Source organism: Mytilus trossulus, chromosome 5 (assembly GCF_036588685.1).
Source record: "Mytilus trossulus isolate FHL-02 chromosome 5, PNRI_Mtr1.1.1.hap1, whole genome shotgun sequence".
NCBI classification, from domain to species: domain Eukaryota; kingdom Metazoa; phylum Mollusca; class Bivalvia; order Mytilida; family Mytilidae; genus Mytilus; species Mytilus trossulus.
Window position 1 is genome coordinate 67,395,522 of NC_086377.1, and position 23,190 is coordinate 67,418,711.

Below are 23,190 nucleotides of genomic sequence, written 5' to 3' on the forward strand. Positions count from 1 at the left end.
CAAATGAATAAAATCAGACAACACTTGACCATAGAAAAAACTAGAAAAGACAAACAAAGACCCCGAAAACATTAGAAAAGTAAAGATTGAACTAAACAAAAAACAGCCATAACATAGTGCTCCGAATGATCAAACTGTTTCTATGTAACATATTGAAAGAGGTAAACATTCCATTCCGCTGCCATTGAGGATGACATTTTTTTCATTAATAAAATTACAAGTAAAATGCTAAACTGTTTCGGAGTATTTCTTAAATACTAATGATTTTCTACCCCAGGTATAGATTGGCGTATCTGTTTTTGGCAAACACTTTCAGAATTTTGGGTCAATACTCTTCAGCTTCGTATTCTATTTTGCCTTATTTAACTTTTTTTCTGCGAGCGTGACGGATAAGACATTTGAAGACGAACGTGTGTTTTAATTCTGGTTGCTGTGGTGGGTTTATTTAAAGAGCCAAACGAAGTTATCTCAAAGCTTTTAATAAATTTACACGAATGTCTTTTTGAATTATTATCGTAATATTTATTTTAAACTAATGTGCCAATTGTGAGTATTTTGGGAAATAATTGAATATTGACATCCGTTAGTTATCTTGACATTTATCTCCTACATTTTACTAAAACATTTCATTTATTTGCTAATTTACTTGGATCAGTCACTGTGCATGTAATTAAAACTGTCAATATTTGTAAATTTAGGAAATAAATTTCGTTCTTCAAATTATTTTACTTTAATTGAATGGAACTAAATGTTAGCTGACTTGAATGATAAATTTATCAAAATTAAAATGTGCCAAGAGTTGTTACACTTTTTACACTTCTATTGCAGAAAAACTCAAGGGACACATGTGACAAAATTATGACAAAAATGCTGCGCTGCTTTTCATTCAAGATAAAAGATAGCGTTCGAAGTTGAATTGATATAAAGATGATATATTATATTCTGACAACGACAACAGAATGTATTGCTGACACTTAAACGGTTATTTTATTAAACATGATATATCATATATTCTGAAAATGACAGCAAAATCTATTGAAGTTTAATTTTTAATTAAGTTACAGCTGTTTAAAAAAACATCATCTGTATTTTTTTCTAAGAACCCTTTCATTCCATATTCTTTTTAGGTCTAATATAATACTTTCTATAGTCTTGCAACATAGTTGTAAGCTTAGTAATACACTATGTCTTTTAGATCTGCGTTTTATAGATAAAGACAAGAGTAGTATACTGCTGTTTGAAATTCACAAATCGTTTGAGAAAAAAACATTTCCGGGTTACAAACTAAAACCTAGACACATCAATATAAGAGAAGAACTAGTACAGAACAGATACACAACATATAAATATAACACACACAGAAACGAACTATAATATAACAATGGACATTTTCCTGACTTAGTTCAGAACAATTTTTCTAAAAAATGGTGGGTTGAACCTGGTTTTATTGCATGCCAAATCTCCCGCTTTTGTGGCAATGTTAAATATGACATTAAAATGACAACATTACATGATATAACTACAATACAAATAAATGGGAGAACATATAGGACAAAGTAACACACAAAAAAAGATAACAAAAGGTGCAATGTTTAAAATTTTAATACGCCAGGCGCGCGTTTCGGCCACAGAAGACTAACCAGTGCCGTTCTGGAAATAAAGTTCGAAAGCTAAAAAAAAAGGTACAAATTTGAAGAGCATTGAGGACCAAAAGTTCAAAAAAATTGTGCCCAATACGGCTAGGTTTTCCCGCCTGGGATAAGAACATCCTTATCATTTAGAATAATTCATACTTTTGCAAACAGTATTTTTTTTATAAAATGACTTGTATAATAGATATAAATGATTAAACCGGTGACAAACTACAAAATTAAAACATAAAGATAAATAACTTAAACAACCATATAGACTTTCTACTATTTCTTAACATAGTTGCAAGCTTAGTGATACTAGGTCAATGTGTTTAGCAACAAATATATACCAGTACGATATACCTTACCCTTTTTACACTTGTGTTAATAGATGCATTTTCAATAATTAGAATACCACATCACAGAAAAAACTTTAATACGATATAAATGTCTATAGTTCGTGTCTTTGAGTGCTCTGCGTTAAATGTCAATTATAAGATACTATTGATGAAAACCGGAAGCACTTTATGCCGGTTGTTGTCATGATAGTAAAAAAGTAGTACTACATTTTCTCAGAAGTAAGTCAAATTAGAATCGCTGTGATTAAATGTAAGGACGCAATCTTTTTATTTATTTATTTATTTTTGAAGCATATTGTAAATTATTAGACAAATCGTCTAAATTTTCATAAAAATGGCGGTAGGCAGGAATACCATAAACAAGCTTCGTTTGCAGATGGTTACGGTACCATTTTATTTCACTTTCTAAAACATAATAATACAGTACTAATATCATAACTGTTTTTTCATGTTTTTATGAAAACAAATAGTAAATTGAAACTAGAGGCTTTTAAGAGCATGTGTCGCTAACCTTGGTATATGTGCATATTAAACAAAGGACATAGATGGATTTATCACGACAAAATTGTGTTTTGGTGTCGTTGATGTGTTTGTATATCTTACTGTATGAACAATCTTGCTGCCTACAATTATCTCTATCTATAATAAAATTGACCAAGAAGTGAAAGTGGAAAATATATTGTAAACATTTACAAAATTTATGAAAATTGTTAAAAATTGATTTAAAGGACAATAACTTCTTAAGGGGCAAATTGATCACTTTGGTTAAGTTGACTAACTTTAAGCTCTTACTTTGCTGTACATTATAGCTAGTTACAGTTTATCCCTATCTATAATAAAATTCAAGATAAAAACCAAAAAGCTGCAAAATGTTCTTAAAATTACTAATTCAGGGGCAGCAGCCCAACAACAAGTTGCTTGATTGGTCTGAAAATTTTAGGGCAGATAGATCTTAGCCTTATGAACATTTTTTTTCTCATAAGATTTGCTCGAACTGCTTTGGTGTCAGAAATGTGAGCTAAAATTGAAAGAACTGTCGCCTATTAATGAATACATACTACGCTTTCCCCTATGAGAAAAAAATCACTGAATCTTTGAAGTATTTAGTATTTTCAACGCTTTTTTTTTAAATACTGTGTTGGATCAATTCCTGTTTTTTTAATATTTTATTCATTTTTTTATTTTATTTTGGGGGATGAATTTATTTGATTTTGTAATCATAGTGTTACTTTTAAATTTTGTTGACCTATCATTTTCTATTTATATAAATATATGCCATCTTATGTGGGTTTCATGTTATTTAAAAATTGTTCTCTTTTCCGGCACCGTTTGCTGCTTAAAGGTCTACAAAACAGCTATATCTGCTTTGTATTGTTATTCTTGTATTGCTAAATCATCAAGCTGCGTATTCTCAAGTACCACGTAGCTCATTAAGCCCGAGGACACAACAATTACATTCATTTTGAAATAGCTATTTATTGTTTTCTCCATCTCCATATTTGCTCAAGTTCCAAACTCTCACGAGACTACAAAAGAATCATGGAGATCAACCCACTCTTGTTAACAAAAAGCCCGCGGTTAAATGATGACACGTCAAGAAAATTTGTTTTAAACTAGTTTCATCTATTGATTAGTTTGGTAATAATTCGTTCTCAATATGCATGATGAAATAGTTTCACTGGACCTCAAACAAACAACAGTAAATGAATCGAGAACTATTCTTTTTCAAATATTACAGAAACTGCATAGTACACAGAAATTAAGGGAATGTCGTTAATAAACAAGAATTTACCATACACTCTTATCGAATGCAAACAAAACACATATAATGTGATTTTGAAATTGATAAAGCTACAACATAATTTCAACTCCATTCATTTGAGAAAGGAAACCTTGGACAAAGAAGAGAGGCAGCATATACACAACTTATTATATAAGCAGATCATGCTCCATATGCGGTACCCATTGAACTCCTTAATCTCACTGACCTGTTTGTGTGAACCACTTTTATGAATACACTATATACTTAGTAACAACGACTTTTTTTAACAAAATAAAAATAAAACTGACCGTAAGTTGAACTGATTTTTGTTTGTTTGTTTGTAAAACCGCTGAGGTTATTTTGATTGTGCATCACATGGCCTTTTTAATAATAATACTGATTTATAGAGTTACCTCCCTTTATCTAACTTTTAGTGTCTCACCTGTATATAAAGAAAGCTGCTACAAGAACAATAACTAACAAAGACCCCAGTACAATTATAACGATACCATACTCTGGAAATGGTTCTGAAATTAAATAAAAACATCGTAATTAATTTATCTGGCAAAATACAGTTTATTTTTTAAGGAAAAAAATATTCTTGGACAAGCTAGCTTCAGTATTTGAGGGTATACTGTTACATTGGTGTGTTGTATCTTTTGTCTTTTTATCCAGTTCGATTCACACTGCAGGACCTTACTATTATATAATAATTATATTTTTCTTTTCCTTGGTATGCAATACATAGTTGCTTCCGTATGTAATTCAAACAACAATGAATCAATCAAATTGTTTTACTGCATTATTTTAGAAACCGTTTTTAATGGCATAAAACAAACACATTTAATTTATTATATATACATTAAGACCGTCTAAAGTAACATAGACAATATATCATATCCGACCTTCTCTGATGAGGTCAAACAAATAAAATTATCGCTGTGCAATTCTGCAGACTTATCTGAAATTGAATCAGCTAAATAAACAGATCTATTTCAGTATATATCCAGTCAATAAGATTATGTTATATAAAGCTGTCAAAATGATAGATGTATTATCAGAAACTCATGTCTCCGTATTATCAAACTGTATGTTTCATGTCCATTTCTTTCACAAAATCTGTTAAAAAATAATCGTTATGTGCTGTTAAATGTCTAGTCGGTAAAACTTGATTTTCAACAAAAACTTAAGGTAAATAAGTACATATTTTTGCAGTAACAGTAAAATTTGATAAATATTTCCACTAATCGCACCGAGGGTAAACTATCACGTTGGTTTAACGCCGTCCTGTTGCGCCCCCTTAGTGTATCATTCTACATGTATTTCAGTATTTCTGGTTACGGTGAATATAAAACCCAATTCAGCTTATTTTTGATAATATACCGGCTTGTACGCTATGTTTTATTTTTATGGCAGTGTCTGTCTGATACATGTGGTTCTGACAAAGTTATAAAAGTTGCGTTTCATTAAACGCTCCTTCGGTGTATTCATCCCCACGCTAATGTTGTACCTGTAATAAAAAGATTGGAGCCCATGACGGACTTGGGTATGACTGTTAGCATCTATGTATTGGTATCATCTGAGGCTTTGGATGGTGAAGTTATAAAACAGAAGATGTGGTATGATTGCCAATGAGACAACTATCCACAAAAGACCAAAATGACACAAACATTAACAACTATAGGTAACCGTACGGCCTTCAACAATGAGTAAAGCCCATACCGCATAGTCAGCTATAAAAGGCCCCGATAAGACAATGTAAAACAATTCAAACGAGAAAACTAACGGCCAAATGTATGTAAAAAAATGAAAGGTCTTCTTCTCTATATATTTTTTGATTTGCTATACCGAATTTCTCTGTTCCTTTACCCCTAGTGTAATTTATTCTTTTTGTTATTAAACACCCTATTATTCTCTTTAATGTTTGCCTATTTTCTTATTATTATTTTCAAAATTTTACATGTACCGCTTATTCTCTTACATGTTTGTGTCTTATTGAGTGTTTTAACAGTCTCAACGCATCTTTAGTATTACATTTGATGATCTTTGATAAAACATAGTTTTAATAGTGCATCCTGGGAAGGTTGTCGATGTTTCTATGCACTATAGTAAACTAAAGCGGAGGAAAATCGTGAGACCTAAGAACTTATTTGTTTTCCTGATATGAACATCTAGACATCTGAAACCATATCTTTACAGATATATGACTATTTATGATTTCCCGATGCTACAAGACTTGTTTAAGGAAGTCCATATAATGTCATTATGTCCGTCAAAGTGGTTATAATAGCCATGTTTAATCAAATGAATGAAACTTTACTTAGGATCAGCATTGTTATACATTATGAACTATTATTGATAGAAAAAACAATTCTACAAATATAATATTTAAGGCTGCTTAAAGTAAATATTTGTGAATTTTCGCAAAGATATAAAAGTGTCATAGACAAGCCGTGATCATGGTGGAACGTTTGTTACATATACCCCTTCCAAACCTCCCTATTAGACTATCACCAACACTAAGGTAAGTTGGGACATAACCAAATCTACATATACTATTGCCAATGAGACAACTATCCACTAGAGTACAAACGACTTGCCTATACGTTAAACATAACGAACTAAATCAAATATGTTGCCAACTAATTGAACCCTCGGACAATGTCCCTATATTTAAAATCAGAGAATGTTGCTGTGATCTTGACAAAAAGCGTGTAAGATAAATGTCCTGGATTTCTTTGATTCAATTTGTTCTCATTAGTTAAATGAAGACCATCGAGTACATTTTTAGAAAACCAAGTCATCATTACAGAACAACAAGTAACTATTCCTTACATTTCCTGCTTATACGAAAACAGTCATTTAAAATAAACAGTTCCTTTGTCGATTTGCGAAATATTCGAAAAGTGCATATCGTCAAACGAAACTGTCGGATTTATCAAAACAATATAAAACACAACTTTCTTGTGAGTAAAAAAAATCTATTTCAAGAACGTCCAGTAATTGTTAAAACACTTAAACAAAACAATAAAAGTATCGATGCCATCATGGTTGAGAAATACTAAATACATGTCTGTTAAAATACCAATAACAACACTAATTGTTTTGGAAAAGTTACTAAACAGTACAGGGAAAGTCTGTAAAGTACCAGGCAAAGGTTTACAGTACAGGGAAAGTCTGTAAAGTACCAGGCAAAGGTTTACAGTACAGGGAAAGTCTGTAAAGTACCAGGCAAAGGTTTACAGTACAGGGAAAGTCTGTAAAGTACCAGGCAAAGGTTTACAGTACAGGGAAAGTCTGTAAAGTACCAGGCAAAGGTTTACAGTACAGGGAAAGTCTGTAAAGTACCAGGCAAAGGTTTACAGTACAGGGAAAGTCTGTAAAGTACCAGGCAAAGGTTTACAGTACAGGGAAAGTCTGTAAAGTACCAGGCAAAGGTTTACAGTACAGGGAAAGTCTATAAAGTACCAGGCAAAGGTTTACAGTACAGGGAAAGTCTGTAAAGTACCAGGCAAAGGTTTACAGTACAGGGAAAGTCTGTAAAGTACCAGGCAAAGGTTTACAGTACAGGGAAAGTCTGTAAAGTACCAGGCAAAGGTTTACAGTACAGGGAAAGTCTGTAAAGTACCAGGCAAAGGTTTACAGTACAGGGAAAGTCTTTAAAGTACCAGGCAAAGGTTTACAGTACAGGGAAAGTCTGTGAAGTACCAGGCAAAGGTTTACAGTACATGGAAAGTCTGTAAAGTACCAGGCAAAGGTTTACAGTACAGGGAAAGTCTGTAAAGTACCAGGCAAAGGTTAACAGTACAGGGAAAGTCTTTAAAGTACCAGGCAAAGGTTTACAGTACAGGGAAAGTATGTAAAGTACCAGGCAAAGGTTTACAGTACAGGGAAAGTCTATAAAGTACCAGGCAAAGGTTTACAGTACAGGGGAAGTCTGTAAAGTACCAGGCAAAGGTTTACAGTACAGGGGAAGTCTGTAAAGTACCATGCAAAGGTTTACAGCACAGGGAAAGTCTGTAAAGTACCAGGCAAAGGTTTACAGTACAGGGAAAGTCTATAAAGTACCAGGCAAAGGTTTACAGTACAGGGAAAGTCTGTGAAGTACCAGGCAAAGGTTTACAGTACAGGGAAAGTCTGTAAAGTACCAGGCAAAGGTTTACAGTACAGGGAAAGTCTGTAAAGTACCAGGCAAAGGTTTACAGTACAGGGAAAGTCTGTGAAGTACCAGGCAAAGGTTTACAGTACATTGAAAGTCTGTAAAGTACCAGGCAAAGGTTTACAGTACAGGGAAAGTCTGTAAAGTACCAGGCAAAGGTTTACAGTACAGGGAAAGTCTGTAAAGTACCAGGCAAAGGTTTACAGTACAGGGAAAGTCTGTAAAGTACCAGGCAAAGGTTTACAGTACAGGGAAAGTCTGTAAAGTACCAGGCAAAGGTTTACAGTACAGGGAAAGTCTGTAAAGTACCAGGCAAAGGTTTACAGTACAGGGAAAGTCTGTAAAGTACCAGGCAAAGGTTTACAGTACAGGGAAAGTCTGTAAAGTACCAGGCAAAGGTTTACAGTACAGGGAAAGTCTGTAAAGTACCAGGCAAAGGTTTACAGTACAGGGAAAGTCTGTAAAGTACCAGGCAAAGGTTTACAGTACAGGGAAAGTCTGTAAAGTACCAGGCAAAGGTTTACAGTACAGGGAAAGTCTGTAAAGTACCAGGCAAAGGTTTACAGTACAGGGAAAGTCTGTAAAGTACCAGGCAAAGGTTTACAGTACAGGGAAAGTCTGTAAAGTACCAGGCAAAAGTTTACAGTACAGGGGAAGTCTGTAAAGTACCATGCAAAGGTTTACAGCACAGGGAAAGTCTGTAAAGTACCAGGCAAAGGTTTACAGTACAGGGAAAGTCTATAAAGTACCAGGCAAAGGTTTACAGTACAGGGAACGTCTGTGAAGTACCAGGCAAAGGTTTACAGTACATGGAAAGTCTGTAAAGTACCAGGCAAAGGTTTACAGTACATGGAAAGTCTGTAAAGTACCAGGCAAAGGTTTACAGTACAGGGAAAGTCTGTAAAGTACCAGGCAAAGGTTTACAGTACAGGGAAAGTCTGTGAAGTACCAGGCAAAGGTTTACAGTACAGGGAAAGTCTGTAAAGTACCAGGCAAAGGTTTACAGTACAGGGAAAGTCTGTAAAGTACCAGGCAAAGGTTTACAGTACAGGGAAAGTCTGTAAAGTACCAGGCAAAGGTTTACAGTACATGGAAAGTCTGTAAAGTACCAGGCAAAGGTTTACAGTACAGGGAAAGTCTGTAAAGTACCAGGCAAAGGTTTACAGTACAGGGGAAGTCTGTAAAGTACCAGGCAAAGGTTTACAGTACAGGGGAAGTCTGTAAAGTACCATGCAAAGGTTTACAGCACAGGGAAAGTCTGTAAAGTACCACGCAAAGGTTCACAGTACAGGGAAAGTCTGTAAAGTACCATGCAAAGGTTTACAGCACAGGGAAAGTCTGTAAAGTACCAGGCAAAGGTGTACAGTACAGGGAAAGTCTGTAAAATACCAGGCAAAGGTGTGAACTACTAAGTACAATTGAAGCTCTACTATACGATTAGCTCTAAAATATTCGTATATAAAAGCTGACCGTACAGTACGGTCTTTTTTTTCATTTTTGACGGTCGAAAGCTTTTATTATAGTTGGTTTGGTCTTAGTAGTTTAAACTTCAGGTTCATGTGGACCCTATGGCTAAAATGGCCGTATTTTCACCTCAAATTTTTCTCTGAGTACAGGCAAACCTGTGCATCTGGAAAAGTTTTAAGGCATAGCATGCCCTAGATAAATAGAATTCAAATGCATTGTATGATTTAGAAAATTCATAACTTAACTGGATTTTGCCGTACACTTTTTTTCGTCTCTGCAGAAGATGATAAAATTAACAAACAGTTGAGTTTACCTTGATATGGTCCACTCAGGTACACAGTTTAAATAACAAATTATTGTCAGGTATCTATTGTCCATCTAATGTCCATGTCAATTAAAAATGCTCACTTTAATTTTTACCTGTGGGGAAGTTCTCAAACCTGTTTCCCAACTTAGTTTATTTGGCACCTTCTGGAGGAATGAAAAAAAGTGCACGGCAAAATCCTGGTAAGTTTTTATTTTTCTAAAACATAAAACATACTTAAAATTCATTTATCTAGGGCATGCTATGCCTGAACTTTTTTACAGATGTCCAGGTTTGTCTGTACTCAGAGTAAATTTTGAGGTAAAAATACGGCCATTTTAGCCATAGGGTCCACATGAACCTTAAACATACACATGTAATACGTGTATTCATTCCAATCTTCGTCGTTTAAATTTAAACATACACATGTAATACGTGTATTTATTCCACTAGTAAGGTTAAACATACATGTACACATGTAATATATGTATTCATTCCACCAGTTAAACATAAACATACACATGTAATACGTCGTGTATTCATTCCATCAGTGATATATAGTCTATATAGAGAGCAAATGTAGTGCACAAGAACATTATGTTTTTGAGATTATTTTTTTCGAAGACATACAATGTAGCTGGAAAAAAAGAAGAGATAATCATTCGAAAATAGCATGTTCGATAAGCAGTCAGAAAAACGCCGAGTAGTCACGAAGTAAGGAATAGCAATGACAAAGAAGATAAAGCAAACGGAGTAACTAACGAAATGCGATTGGCAATATAAACATTTGTCAGACACTTATTATACTTACTTTTTGGAGGGCATTTTGACCCATCAAATCCACATTTAGGAGTATCGGGTGGGGCAGACGTCCGTCCCCCGGCCCAATGGATACGTTTACCCTCAACCTCTTTGTACTCCTTGTCTTTACCAAAATAGTTAGCAACAACCTGAAATAAATTAGTAACATACATGTATGAGTTAATTTAAAGCCAACTCAATTGATATTCTATAGTGGGTCTATTGCATGTTGCGATGTAACACTATTGTTTCGGATAAGAGCAAATGTTGGTACCCATTAAAACGTTTAGACCCGTTGTATGTGTTGTCACGTGTCCTAAGTCAGGAATATGATGTTCAGTAGTTGTCGTTTGTTGATGTGGTTCTTAAGTGTTTCTCGTGTTTTATATAGATTAGACCGTTGATTTTCCAGTTTGATTGGTTTTACACCTGTAATTTTTGGGGCCCTTTATAGCTTGCTGTTTGCCGTGAACCAAGGCTCCGTGACGAAAACCGTATTTTTGAAGGCCGTATGGTGACCTATAGTTGTTAATGTTTGTGTCATTTTGGTCTTTTGTGGATAGTTGTCTCATTGGCAATCATACCACATCTTCTTTTTTTATATTTGACCTATAATGGTTTACTTTTACAAATTGTGACTTTGATGACAGAGTTGTTTCATTGGCACTCATACCACATCTTCTTCTCTATGTAACATATAGGTAATATACATGAAACATACATGTAACATTCGTGTAGCATGCATTGTAAGTGTAACATACATGTATCGTACATTGTACGTGAAACCTAAGACAAAACATAAAAACTATAAAAATCTAAAATACATGTAAACATTCAGTTTGTTGAAAAGACGTAAAAAAAACAGTTGCTTAAATTTACAAACAAAAGTTTTAACTGGAAAAAAGGCGATAGATACAAAAGCATATTCTAGAGGAGCACTTTATTTTCCACATGGAATTTAGTGTAGATTTCTTGCATGAGCACTTGCTAATGAGAAAATTATGGCTGTTTGGGCAAATTAGTTGATAAAACGGGAACTATCTAACCTCTGTTATTTCGGCTGATTTATGAAAATATCTTTGATTTCCAATTCTACGATAGCCTAAAGCCGTTGATGTTTTTCGGTGGTATGGAAAGACTTGGTCTCATTAATTTCATATTAATGGGTTTTCTTTCTTAATAAGGCAGAACTAGAGTAATTTTGACTCTAAGCCTCAAGCTAATACTATGAAGAAATTTACTATTGCACGCTGAATCAAGTCATGGTTGATTTTGAAAATTTTCTAACTTGACATATCGAAGATACAAACATAAGTGTTGACCTATACGAAGATAGAATACAAAACGTTTGAAATTGTATATGATGATTTAGATATAGTTTAAGAAAGTAAACCAAAATCTCTGGTTCAAAAATGCGTTAATGGTTATAAATAAAGGGTTGTGTAATCCCTAGCTAGCGTGTCATGTATTAAACCTTAAAACAAAGTTTATTAAGATATATTTTTGCACCGCCGAACATTTAACCTTCACCGCCGAACATTTAACCTTCACCGCCGAACATTTAACCTTCGACAAACATCTACTGTTACAGTAGATAAATGCAATTAGGCAAAATAAAAGAATATTTTTGTTTGCCTGAAACCCTACTTACCCGGAAAATAACTGTTCACTCAAAATCTTGTATTGTCCTGATGCGAAAAATAAAGTTTGAAGACTGAAAAGTATTTGACAATTTCTCTTTGTCGAAAAAAGAAAAGAAAATACCTACCTACCTATAGCTACCCACTGTCTCTACCTTTGGTAGGGTTTGGGCAAACCAAATTATTTTTCTGAGGGACGTAGGTCTTTTTACTTACCTCAAATTTATGTGTACGAGGATTCATATCCAGTAAAGAATAATCAGCATTCCGATCACCATTCTCGTCAATACTGACAGTCCCTGTGATTCCTGTACACAAAATTACAGAATTTATGAAATAACCGAAAAACATTATATCTAATTTATTAAGATTTTCTATTGTGCAAGTATGAACATGCAAAAAACAAAAAAAATGTGGAACTTGTTCAACTATTCAATTTATTCGACAGAGTGACTGTTTAACTTATTGCGTTGGAGTGACTGTTCAACTTATTCGTCGGAGTGACTGTTCAACTTATTTGTCAGAGTGACTATTCAACTTATTCGTCGGAGTGACTGTTCAACTTATTCGTCAGAGTGACTGTTCAACTTATTCGTCATAGTGACTATTCAACTTATTCGTCAGAGTGAGTATTCAACTTATTCGTCAATGACTGTTTAACTTGTGCGTTGAAGTGGCTGTTCAACTTATTCGATAGAGTGACTGTCAAACTCAATCGACAGAGTGATTGTTCAACATTTTCGACTTCCATGTAACAACATAAAGACATATCTTTCTCTCTTTCATCGAAAACTTTACTTTAATCTTAAATTTAAACAGACCTGAAAATAAGAACTAAACATTTCTCTATCATTTGCTTACAAGAATATCGTTTCTCTTATGTTAGATTGAGACTAAGAAGACCGAAGAAGAATTTGGCTAAACGATTAAAATGAAGCGAACATATTTTGCAAAATGTCATTTAAAAACAAACAAATAAACACTTTATTGAGCATTTGTATATAACAGGAATATTTTGTTTTGCTACTTAATACATGTAAAATAATATAAGCACATACAGATATTTATTGGTCGTAATATATTATTTATCTTAAAACTTAAAATAAACGCTTGCATTGAACATTTTTAAGTGACAAATAGAAAATGTAATTGTTTTAGTGTACTTTATTTAAGTAGCAAATGTCACCATTAGTTTCAATAGTTTGACGATAAATACCCTCGAAGGTTCTATTCCACATCCGGTTTGTGATTTCAGCGCCATCTGTGATTGATTTATTGGCAGCTAAGGTCTCGTTTAATGCGAGAGCATACAAAATAACAGCATCGTGAAAGGCACCGACAAAGCTGTTGACCTGAAATTATATTACATGATATATATTGTACTTTGGAAACTGATTGACGTTTTAAAGAATAACAAAAAATTGATACCATCAGATAGTTATACATTATGTACTTTTCAAAGCCTGAATCCTATATTTAAGAATCACAGAATTTTTGTTGATGACTTTATGCATGTGCAAAAATGACTAATATCCACACCGATCATTTTTGTCTATGTGCGCGCGTGTGTGTCTTTTTCTCTCTGAAAAAAAACTTGAATTGCAATATTTTCTACTTGTATTCAAGGAACATGGATTACGATTCGTTTACAATAATGGAATGGCATGTCTTATTCAAAACATCGGACCGATAGTTAATTTTAAACGATATATTTATATATATTATAAGTAGTTACAAATGTAGTTACGTTGATTATATATGAAAGAACCAGTCTATATTTAGATACATACTTTACCCTGCAAACTAATTTCAAAATGTGACATCACAAAAACAAACCAATTTATTTCATGTGTCATTTAAAAAGACAATGTATCTGATATGTATGAATTAGCGTCAAATTACTTCACTAATCAGAACCAATTTTGTTATTTGACTGAGTCCTGGAAGTTGTCGTTTTGATTGCATGATTGCTGACCATTTAAATAATAAAACAAATGTCAGAGACAAGTAATGAGAACGAGGCTGTCACAATCTGAGAAATTTAGTAATCAGAACGAGGCTGTCCCAATCAGAGAGATTTAGCGTTTTGTTTCTCAATTTGTCATATTTAACATGTTACTGAAAAAAACAATATCGATTTAACAATTTCAAAGCATTTAAGTTAATCGGAATTGTCTGCTGCTAGAAACACAGGCTCTTCAGCCTCTTGTCTCAGAATTTGTTTCCCAATATACCTTTATAGTCGAGTCTTTTGTGCCTCTTTTATATGTGTTATATTAAGGGTTATAGGTTTTAAAAAATATGAGACAAGTGCCTCTGTAGCTACACAGAGAAAATTGTCGGATAGATAGAACAAGAAATTAACCATGAAACAATGAAATATAAAACAATTTTCAAACGTAGATAAAGCTACATACGTTTTTTTACAATTATGAAGTTAAAAAAGGAAAATTATTATTTTCATTCATTTTTCAATTTCACGTGCTTGCGTACTAATACATCCCGCACTACCAAATTTTTAAGGACGTCCCTCTTAATATTGCAATACCCCCTGTCGCCATTTATGGTTGACGCAAACCTATATCTTGTCTTCTTTCGGTAATAATATTAACAGTAAAAATTTTACTTAATCAGATGCGTGAGCATTTTGTAAACTGATTTCCCTTCAGAGATGATCGATGCCAAAGTACTTGAAACTAAAAATGTAATATAAACTTTGAACATATGACTGGCCAAAAAGTATGGCCAAACCCGGAAAATCTATTAATTGTTAAATGATATGAGCGAATCAGCCCTAATACGGATAAGTTAGCATGTGCTATACTGAAAACGTCCCAGTGTCGATATAAATCAAGAGTTAATTTTGCTTGACGAACAGGGCCAATACGGAAAAAAAGTCGTATGGCCCAAGGGCTCAATTTTCTGAAGCCATTACTACGGTATTGTTATGCATAAAACATTTGTTATATATTTTTTAGATTAAAATCATAAAATAAACAGGTCAAATGATGTGCAATGTTTTGTTACGTCTAAAAAGTCTTGAAACGAAAAAAAAACCCAGGCCAATATAGAAAAAAAGTCGTATTGGTCCATGGGTTTATACTGGACGTTCACTTTTTTCTTCTTATTTTATATATAAGTAGTTACGTTGATTATATATGAAAGAACCAGTTTATAGATACATACTTTACCCTGAAAACCACTTTCAAGATGTGACTTCACAAAAACAAACCAATTTATTTCATGCGTCATTTAAAAAGACAAATGTATCTGATATGTATGAATTAGCGTCAAATTACTTGACTAATCAGAACCAATTTTGTTATTTGACTGAGTCCTGGAAGTTGTCGTTTTGATTGCATGATTGCTGACCGTTTAAGTAATACAACAAATGTCAGAGACAAGTAATGAGAACGAGGCTGTTACAATCTGAGAAATTTAGCGTTTTGTTTCTCAATTTGTCATATTTAACATGTTACAGAAAAAACAATATCGATTTAACAATTTCAGAGTATTTTAAGTTAATCGAAATTGTCTGCTGCTAGAAACACAGGCACTTGTCTCAGATTTTTTTTTTCTCTCTCCAATATACCTTTATATGTGTTAAATCAGGGTATATAAGGTAAAAAAATAATAATTTTCAAATGAAGATAGAGCGATGCTTCAAACGACATATTACAATTATGAAGTTAAAAAACGAAAAATATTATTTTCATTCATAATTCAATTTCACGTGCTTGCGTACCAAATTTTAAGGACGTCCCTCTTGAGCATGACTTTTGGGGTCATTTATGGTTGAGGAACACCTATATCGTGTTTTCTTTCGATAATAATATTGACAGTAACAATTTTACTTAATCAGATGCGTGGGCATTTTGAAAACTGATTCCACTTCAGAGATGATCGATGCGCAAATTTCTGAAACTAAAAATGTATTTTAAACTTTGAACATATGACCAAAATGTATGACCAAACCCGAACACATCTGTTAATTATTAAATGATATGAGCAAATCAGTCCTTATGCGGATAAATCAGCATGTGCAATACTGCAAACGTTTCACTGTGGATATAAATAAAGAGTTAATTTTGCTTTTCGAACTGGGCCAATACGGAAAAAAAGTCGTATTGGCCCATATGCTTATACGGGACGTTCGCTTCCGGTTTCAATTTTATGACGCCATTAGTACGGTAGCGTTATGCATAAAAACATTTGTATTAACTCAAAATCATAAAATAAACAGGTCAAATGATGTTATACGGGACATTCACTTCCGGTTTGCTATTTCTAAAAATCATTTAATAAAAGTGTTATGAACTGGCTGTTTCTGTATTGGCCCTCTTATAGATTCTTGATCAGCTGTATTGGCCCTCGATTCTTCGAGTTTCGGGTCCAATACAGCTAACCTCGAATCTATAACGGGACCAATACAGAAACAGCCAGTAACCAACATTACAGTACACTACTCTGTCAATGAAAACAGAGCGTTTTAAACCTAGTAAATAAAAATATCACGTAATTTGCTTATAAATAATACCATAATATTTTCCCCAGCACAAATAAATATTAAACAGAGACAACAGCATCTATAAAAACTCAATATGAGAACATAACATGATCATATCAATCATAGTAAAACATTAACCGTCAGTTGTTGACACATATCACACCACGTGATCGAGTTCTGTCCTGTAAGTGTATTAAATATCAATATTGAACTCGTGTAATTCGATTTTTTGAGTGATGACATTGATATCCCTATAGTCGTACCAAAAGCACACAATGTCATCGAATAATTAACATGACAAATGATTTCAGGGACTTTTGAGCACGCACTCCTCGCCGCGAGATTCTCCAATTAATCTCACGTGACATAAAATTCTACTTGCTGATGACAAATTGGACAACGTTGCTCTTTGCTACTGACAAGTTCTGCACACAATTCTCAAAAGTCATTATTTATTTCTAATTCCTGAGGATACGAAAGAGGACTTACACCAAGCCTAAAGTTTCCGTATAAATCAATTCACTGCATTTAAATAAAACTACTTTAAAAGTAGCAATATGTAGTTGACTTTTTTTACTTTTTTTTTTATTGTAGACTCAATTCAATTCAACATCGAAATAGTAAGGATTTATAGTTGACATACAGTTGTAATTTCCATTTGTGTAGGAAGACTTTTTTGTATACAAAATGTACTGTTATATTCTTTACAAATATTTTCAACGTTAATTTAGACTCAGTGTAAATATTTGACTCTAATTTGACTTTATCGTTTTTCCTCATAGGACATGTGTCGTGTTACAATCTCGTTCTAAAGTTGGATAAGTATTAAAGGTTATAGACAAAAAAGAGAAATTAACACGAATCGTGGATTAGGGAATTGGATCTCAAACGATCAAAAACCAATTAAAGACGATAAGTCAATTTTATAGACACCGTGATTTGTCACGTGAATGTCACGTGACTGTCGCATTGATAAGCTGACAACCGTCCATTTTAAGCTATAATTGGTTAATAGAGATATATCTATATTAGTAGTGTTTTTAATATATAAGTTTCAAGCATTCATTTAAAATTTTCACAACTCTTGGTTTTGATTTTGTCAGGTTTTCAGAATCCTCTGGTTATTTGAATGTAATTAGTGCCAGTAAAAATCAGGCGCTCTTCCCAAACATTTCTTTACATAATTTTACTACATAAAGTAGTTTAGCATTATTGAAAATCTTGAAAAAAAGGAAAATTCCGTATGAACAATCTACAGAGAATCATTTCCCGCCAAAAATTCAATTATTTAATTAAACTAGAGGCTCTAAAGAGCCTGTGTCGCCCAGTAATTTCAGAGGAGAAGATTTTTGTAAAAGTTAACGACGACGGACGATAGACGCAGGACGACGACGGACGACGTCGGACGCCAAGTGATGAGAAAAGCTCTTTGTGCCAGGTGAGCTAAAAAGGATATGAACCTTATTCTATTTTTTCTTCTTGTTAAATCACTTATAAAATACTATTAATGTTCTATACTCTTTTAAACAGTTTGTTATTTTGAAACAGAGGACTCACATCCTAACTAAGCATAGCTAATACTAACAATGACCACTGCCCTTTCCTCGATCTTGATATCTATATCACTAACGGAAAGCTGAATACTAAAATTTATGATAAAAGGGATGATTTTTCATTTCCTATCGTTAATTATCCGTTTTTAGATGGTGACGTTCCCTTGTCACCATCTTACGGTGTTTATATATCTCAACTTTTACGATTCGCTCGTGTATGTAACAATGTTTTAGATTTTAACGAGAGAAATTTATGTATTACTGAAAAATTATTACACCAGGGTTTTCGATATCACAAACTAGTCAAAACATTTACTAAATTTTATCATCGGTATAAAGTAGGGATGTCAAAAGATCTTAAATTTAATACTCGGATACTCGGTCATGATACTCGAGTACTCGCAAGTACTCGAATGAATCTTAAGTCTATTGAAAAGTTTCGGTTGTAGGTGGAATCTGGGACTATTATACTAATAGTACACTTTGGTGTCTTTATAAAGCAATCTTTAGAATCGCGAAAATGAGGTTCATTTCCATCAAAGGTTACATTATTTACCATTTATAACTATTGTTTGTTTTATGTTTATATTTGTAATTCTTCACTGTCTGTATTAAATGTTGTATTTGTGTTTGCGTGACCCATATGGGTGTATTTTGCAAATAAATTATTGTATAATAGTCTAAGGTGGAATGCAGTGTTTTTGTAACTAACTTTTATAAAAAAAAAATATTAACAAAAGACAAACGTACTAGTCTACAAACACAGCTTGGTCCACTGTTTTTTTTTGTGTGTCAATTGATCAATGAATTACCGACCACCGTGTCTTCAAGTAACATATCATACTAGTAATAGCAATTAGTGTTTGTGTACGTGTTCATGAACCAAATTCTAATAAAATCAAAAACATTTGCATATAAAGTTTGACAGAGTGAACAATTTATGTTCCGGAGGAGTTGGTACTTTGTATAATACGACTTGTCCATTAATTTGTCACAACAATATTGGACTTCAAACTTGTGCCTTTCCGTAATGCTCAGACTTACTTTTCTGGGTTTTTTTTTGCAATGTCGTTTGTCTTTTGTTCTTTTAATTTTTGGCCATTTCGTTGCCTTTATTTTCGACTTTTGGGTTTGAATATCGCTCTCGTACTTTTGCCTATCTTTAAATTGTAAATTAAACAATGTTGGTGCCTTTTATAGCTTGTTGTTTGCTGTGAACCAAAGCTTCGTGTTGAAGGTCGTACCTTGACCTATAATGGTTTACTTTTATAAATTGTTATTTGGATGGAGAGTTGTCGCGTTGGCACTCATACCACGTCTACCTATATCTATAGATAAGTTTCAAATACAGAGTAATTAAATTAATTTAGATGTACATCTCATACAAAACACGTTTACATAGAATTCATGATTAACAAACAAAGGTAAGTGTTTACGGCTTGTGATGAGCTAATTATTAATCCATGAAAGTGTTGATCCGTGTACAAACACCGTTAAAAATGTATCTTATCAGTTACATGTAAGTAGGCTTTACCGTAGGTCACTTTGATATTGGTTTTGTTTAAAAATATGAGCTGGTAAACAAATCAGACGAAATAGATATAGGAAGATGTGGTGTGAGTGCCAATGAGACAACTCTCCATCCAAATAACAATTTAAAAATTAAACCATTATAGGTTAAAGTACGGCCTTCAACACGGAGCCTTGGCTCACACCGAACAACAAGCTATAAAGGGCCCCAAAATTACTAGTGTAAAACCATTCAAACGGGAAAACCAACGGTCTAATCGACTATTTGACTTTTTATTGTTGTTATAAGATGAAGTAGTGCACATGCATACATTCCCTTGGAAGGAATGGAGTTGCTGGTACTACTATAGCACATAGTATCCTCAGGATAAATATTTATGTTGTTAACTGAATTTTTTAGTATTATGAAGGGGATATTTCAACGGAACTATAAAGAGTGAACATGTGAAGAGAAATATCTAAAGATGTATAACACGCAAACGAGTATCCGAGTACTAAAACATTATTCGAGTACTCGGCCTTCCGAGCGAGTACCCGAGTACTCGAGTACTCGTTGCCATCCCTAGTATAAAGACATCATTCGTAAATATAGCTCAACATTCAGACTTCTTATACTTGCAGGTATTTCACATCCAATTTTTTATGGAAATATTCTTTATAAAGCACAAAGGTGTCAGTATTCACCTCATAAACTTACAAAACCTTTGAATAGACTTAGTAAGAAGGGATACACTTACGATACTGTTGTCAAGTCATTAAAGATTGCATATTTTGGCGTTAATATTGAGTCACTGATAAGGTCTTTGCGTCGGAACTAAACACATTTATTCTAAAAACAGTTGTTGGCATGACACGGGTTATGTTCTTCTCATATATGTTATGATGGTATGATACTAAACCCCTAACGGGAAGGATTGTGCCAGATGTTCATATAATGAAATCATAATATTTCAGTCAGTTTAATGGAAGTCTGGAGCTGGCATGTCAGTTAACTGCTAGTAGTCTGTTGGTATTTATGTATTATTGTCATTTTGTTTATTTTCTTTGGTTACATCTTCTGACATCAGACTCGGACTTCTCTTGAACTGAATTTTAATGTGCGTATTGTTATGCTTTTACTTTTCTACATTGGTTAGAGGTATAGGGGGAGGGTCGAGATCTCACAAACATGTTTAACCCCGCCGCATTTTTGCGCCTGTCCAAAGTCAGGAGCCTCTGGCCTTTGTTAGTCTTGCATTATTTAAATTTTAGTTTCTTGTGTACAATTTGGAAATAAGTATGGCGTTCATTATCACTGAACTAGTATATATGTGTTTAGGGGCCAGCTGAAGGACGCCTCCGGGTGCGGGAATTTCTCGCTACATTGAAGACCTGTTGGTGACCTTCTGCTGTTGTTTTTTTATTTGGTCGGGTTGTTGTCTCTTTGACACATTCCCCATTTCCAATCTCAATTTTATTTATACATTTTATTGTGTTTCTTAAAAAAAAAAGAAGAACGAAATTAGTGAAATCTACGCAAACCCCTCTCCCTATAACCCCATCCCCCAGTATGTTTCCCTACCTCTTCCTCTCCATAAGTAAAGTTGACATTTTTCTCCTTAGCTCTCCGCTTAACCTCCATTGAAAAGTTTTTGTATTCTTTACTGGTAGGTTTCCGTAACGTAACTGTCATCAGGGCTTCGTATGCCTTCATAGCTTTACTATTTCTTTCATCTGTGTCACCAGCTCGATACCACGGTTTCTCACTGTCATTCTTGCTACAAATAGAAAAAAAAAATACACTGAGTTGAAATACCGTATTCTATTACTGAAACTGAGATCAGCATAGTACAAAAATGCATGATAAGATGTCAGCATAGTACAAAAATGCATGATAAGATGTCAGGCCCTATCTCATATTATCTTGTTCTACAGTGACAATTATTTTTCGCGAGATTGTCGACGATCTATGCAGAATTTAAAGAAAAAACAAATAGGTAACAAAAACTTTCACAAAAAACGTATGTTTATCGTCAACCAGCTCCCCCTCCAGAGTCCACCCCCACCTTTAAATGTACAAAGATAACACTTTTACCTGTCAGAGTATAAACCAGAACGCATTTTATTGATTTTTTTAATGAACATTGTAGTGTATTGGGATCAATAGCTGAAAATAATCATACCAAATTCTACATGATAAAACATTTTATTGAAAATCAAATTTATATCAAACTTTAAGCTGATGCAGATCAAGCTTTTAGTCGACGCAGATTAAAATCGTACTAGTAAAACTGTGACAAATGCTTTTGTAATTGGCCATTATTTCAATGTTCGTTACATCATTTCCCTCAGTAATTGGAAGGATAAAAGTTTCAATATCGCATGGAATCGTGAATTATTTGAAACATCAAAGAATATTAAAATCTAGACAACGGCAATTGCATTAGCAATAATACGACTAACATGTCAGCTTTCAAATTTAGGATTTCCGAAGATAAATAAGATATTTCGGTACTCCTCTAGTCATTTGTAACAGTTTTATACTTTCAAATTACAAGTTCATCACAGAAGCTGTGAAGATTTTAACAAATCTATCATTGTCATTCAATATCGGGGAAACATTTAACAAATTGCTTTTTTTTTTGTTCTATTACAATGAACAATTATGTCATTCTAATTTATATTAGCAGTTGTATTAATGGATATATTTTTATTCCGGTTGCATCATTTGTGAAATAATTTGTTATTGTTCGGTTAATACTTTAGGAGATTTTACAAATACAGCTCTCTGAAATTAAATTTGTTTATTCATTTTTACCAATATTCAGATTATTATTCGATATTGTTTACAAAATAAAATAAAAACATAATCAGTCGAAGTTGATGGACTATACTAATAAAAGAACAAAACAAAATCCGGTTCGTCACCTATTTACACTCTGGCACCAGACCTAAAGGATTAAACTAAACTTACGGAATATGTCACCGATCAATTCCGAATACGATACATGATGCAATCGAAACAAATACTGAAATTTTCTACCAACGCTTCTTTTGAACTTTCCTTTTTCAATTTTCCTCGGAGTTCAGTATTTTTGTGTTTTTACTTTTTTTGTTGATACATGTACGCTACATTTGGTATCTTTCGTCCCTCTTTTGTAACAAACATGTACATGTACGTTTTACAAACATCCCCCACTAATGGGACTAATAAAGCAACACTTTCTGGTCTTGATGACAACTTTTACTTGGAAGAATGTTAGTTTAAACAATATTTATTCAGATAAATTCATCATGATACGATATAATACAAATATATTCAGGATTCAGAAACAAGCAATTTGCTTTTACAAATCTGTCTCCTTTACAAAAATAATACACTTATTGAACAATACATAAAATAAATAACTGGCATGCTCTGTAATGAATATATGAATATGAAAAAGGTGAAAGAAGAATAAGAAGAAAAAAAAAAATTATTGAGAAAAAAATAAAAAA

General features: G+C 33.4%; 1 protein-coding gene across 10 annotated transcripts in view; it reads right to left on the minus strand.

Moving 5' to 3' along the window:
* LOC134719107 (atrial natriuretic peptide receptor 1-like) overlaps window positions 1–23,190 on the minus strand; it is a 362,861-nt gene that overhangs the window by 34,360 nt on the left and 305,311 nt on the right. For all 10 annotated transcript variants that reach the window (XM_063582071.1, XM_063582069.1, XM_063582070.1 and 7 more), the window contains exons 3-7: window positions 21,275–21,470; window positions 13,340–13,475; window positions 12,340–12,431; window positions 10,494–10,632; window positions 4,195–4,279 (exon numbers count right to left, since the gene is read on the minus strand). In XM_063582071.1, coding sequence (XP_063438141.1) covers window positions 4,195–4,279; window positions 10,494–10,632; window positions 12,340–12,431; window positions 13,340–13,475; window positions 21,275–21,470 — 648 coding nt within the window. The remainder of the gene's footprint in view (window positions 1–4,194; window positions 4,280–10,493; window positions 10,633–12,339; window positions 12,432–13,339; window positions 13,476–21,274; window positions 21,471–23,190) is intronic.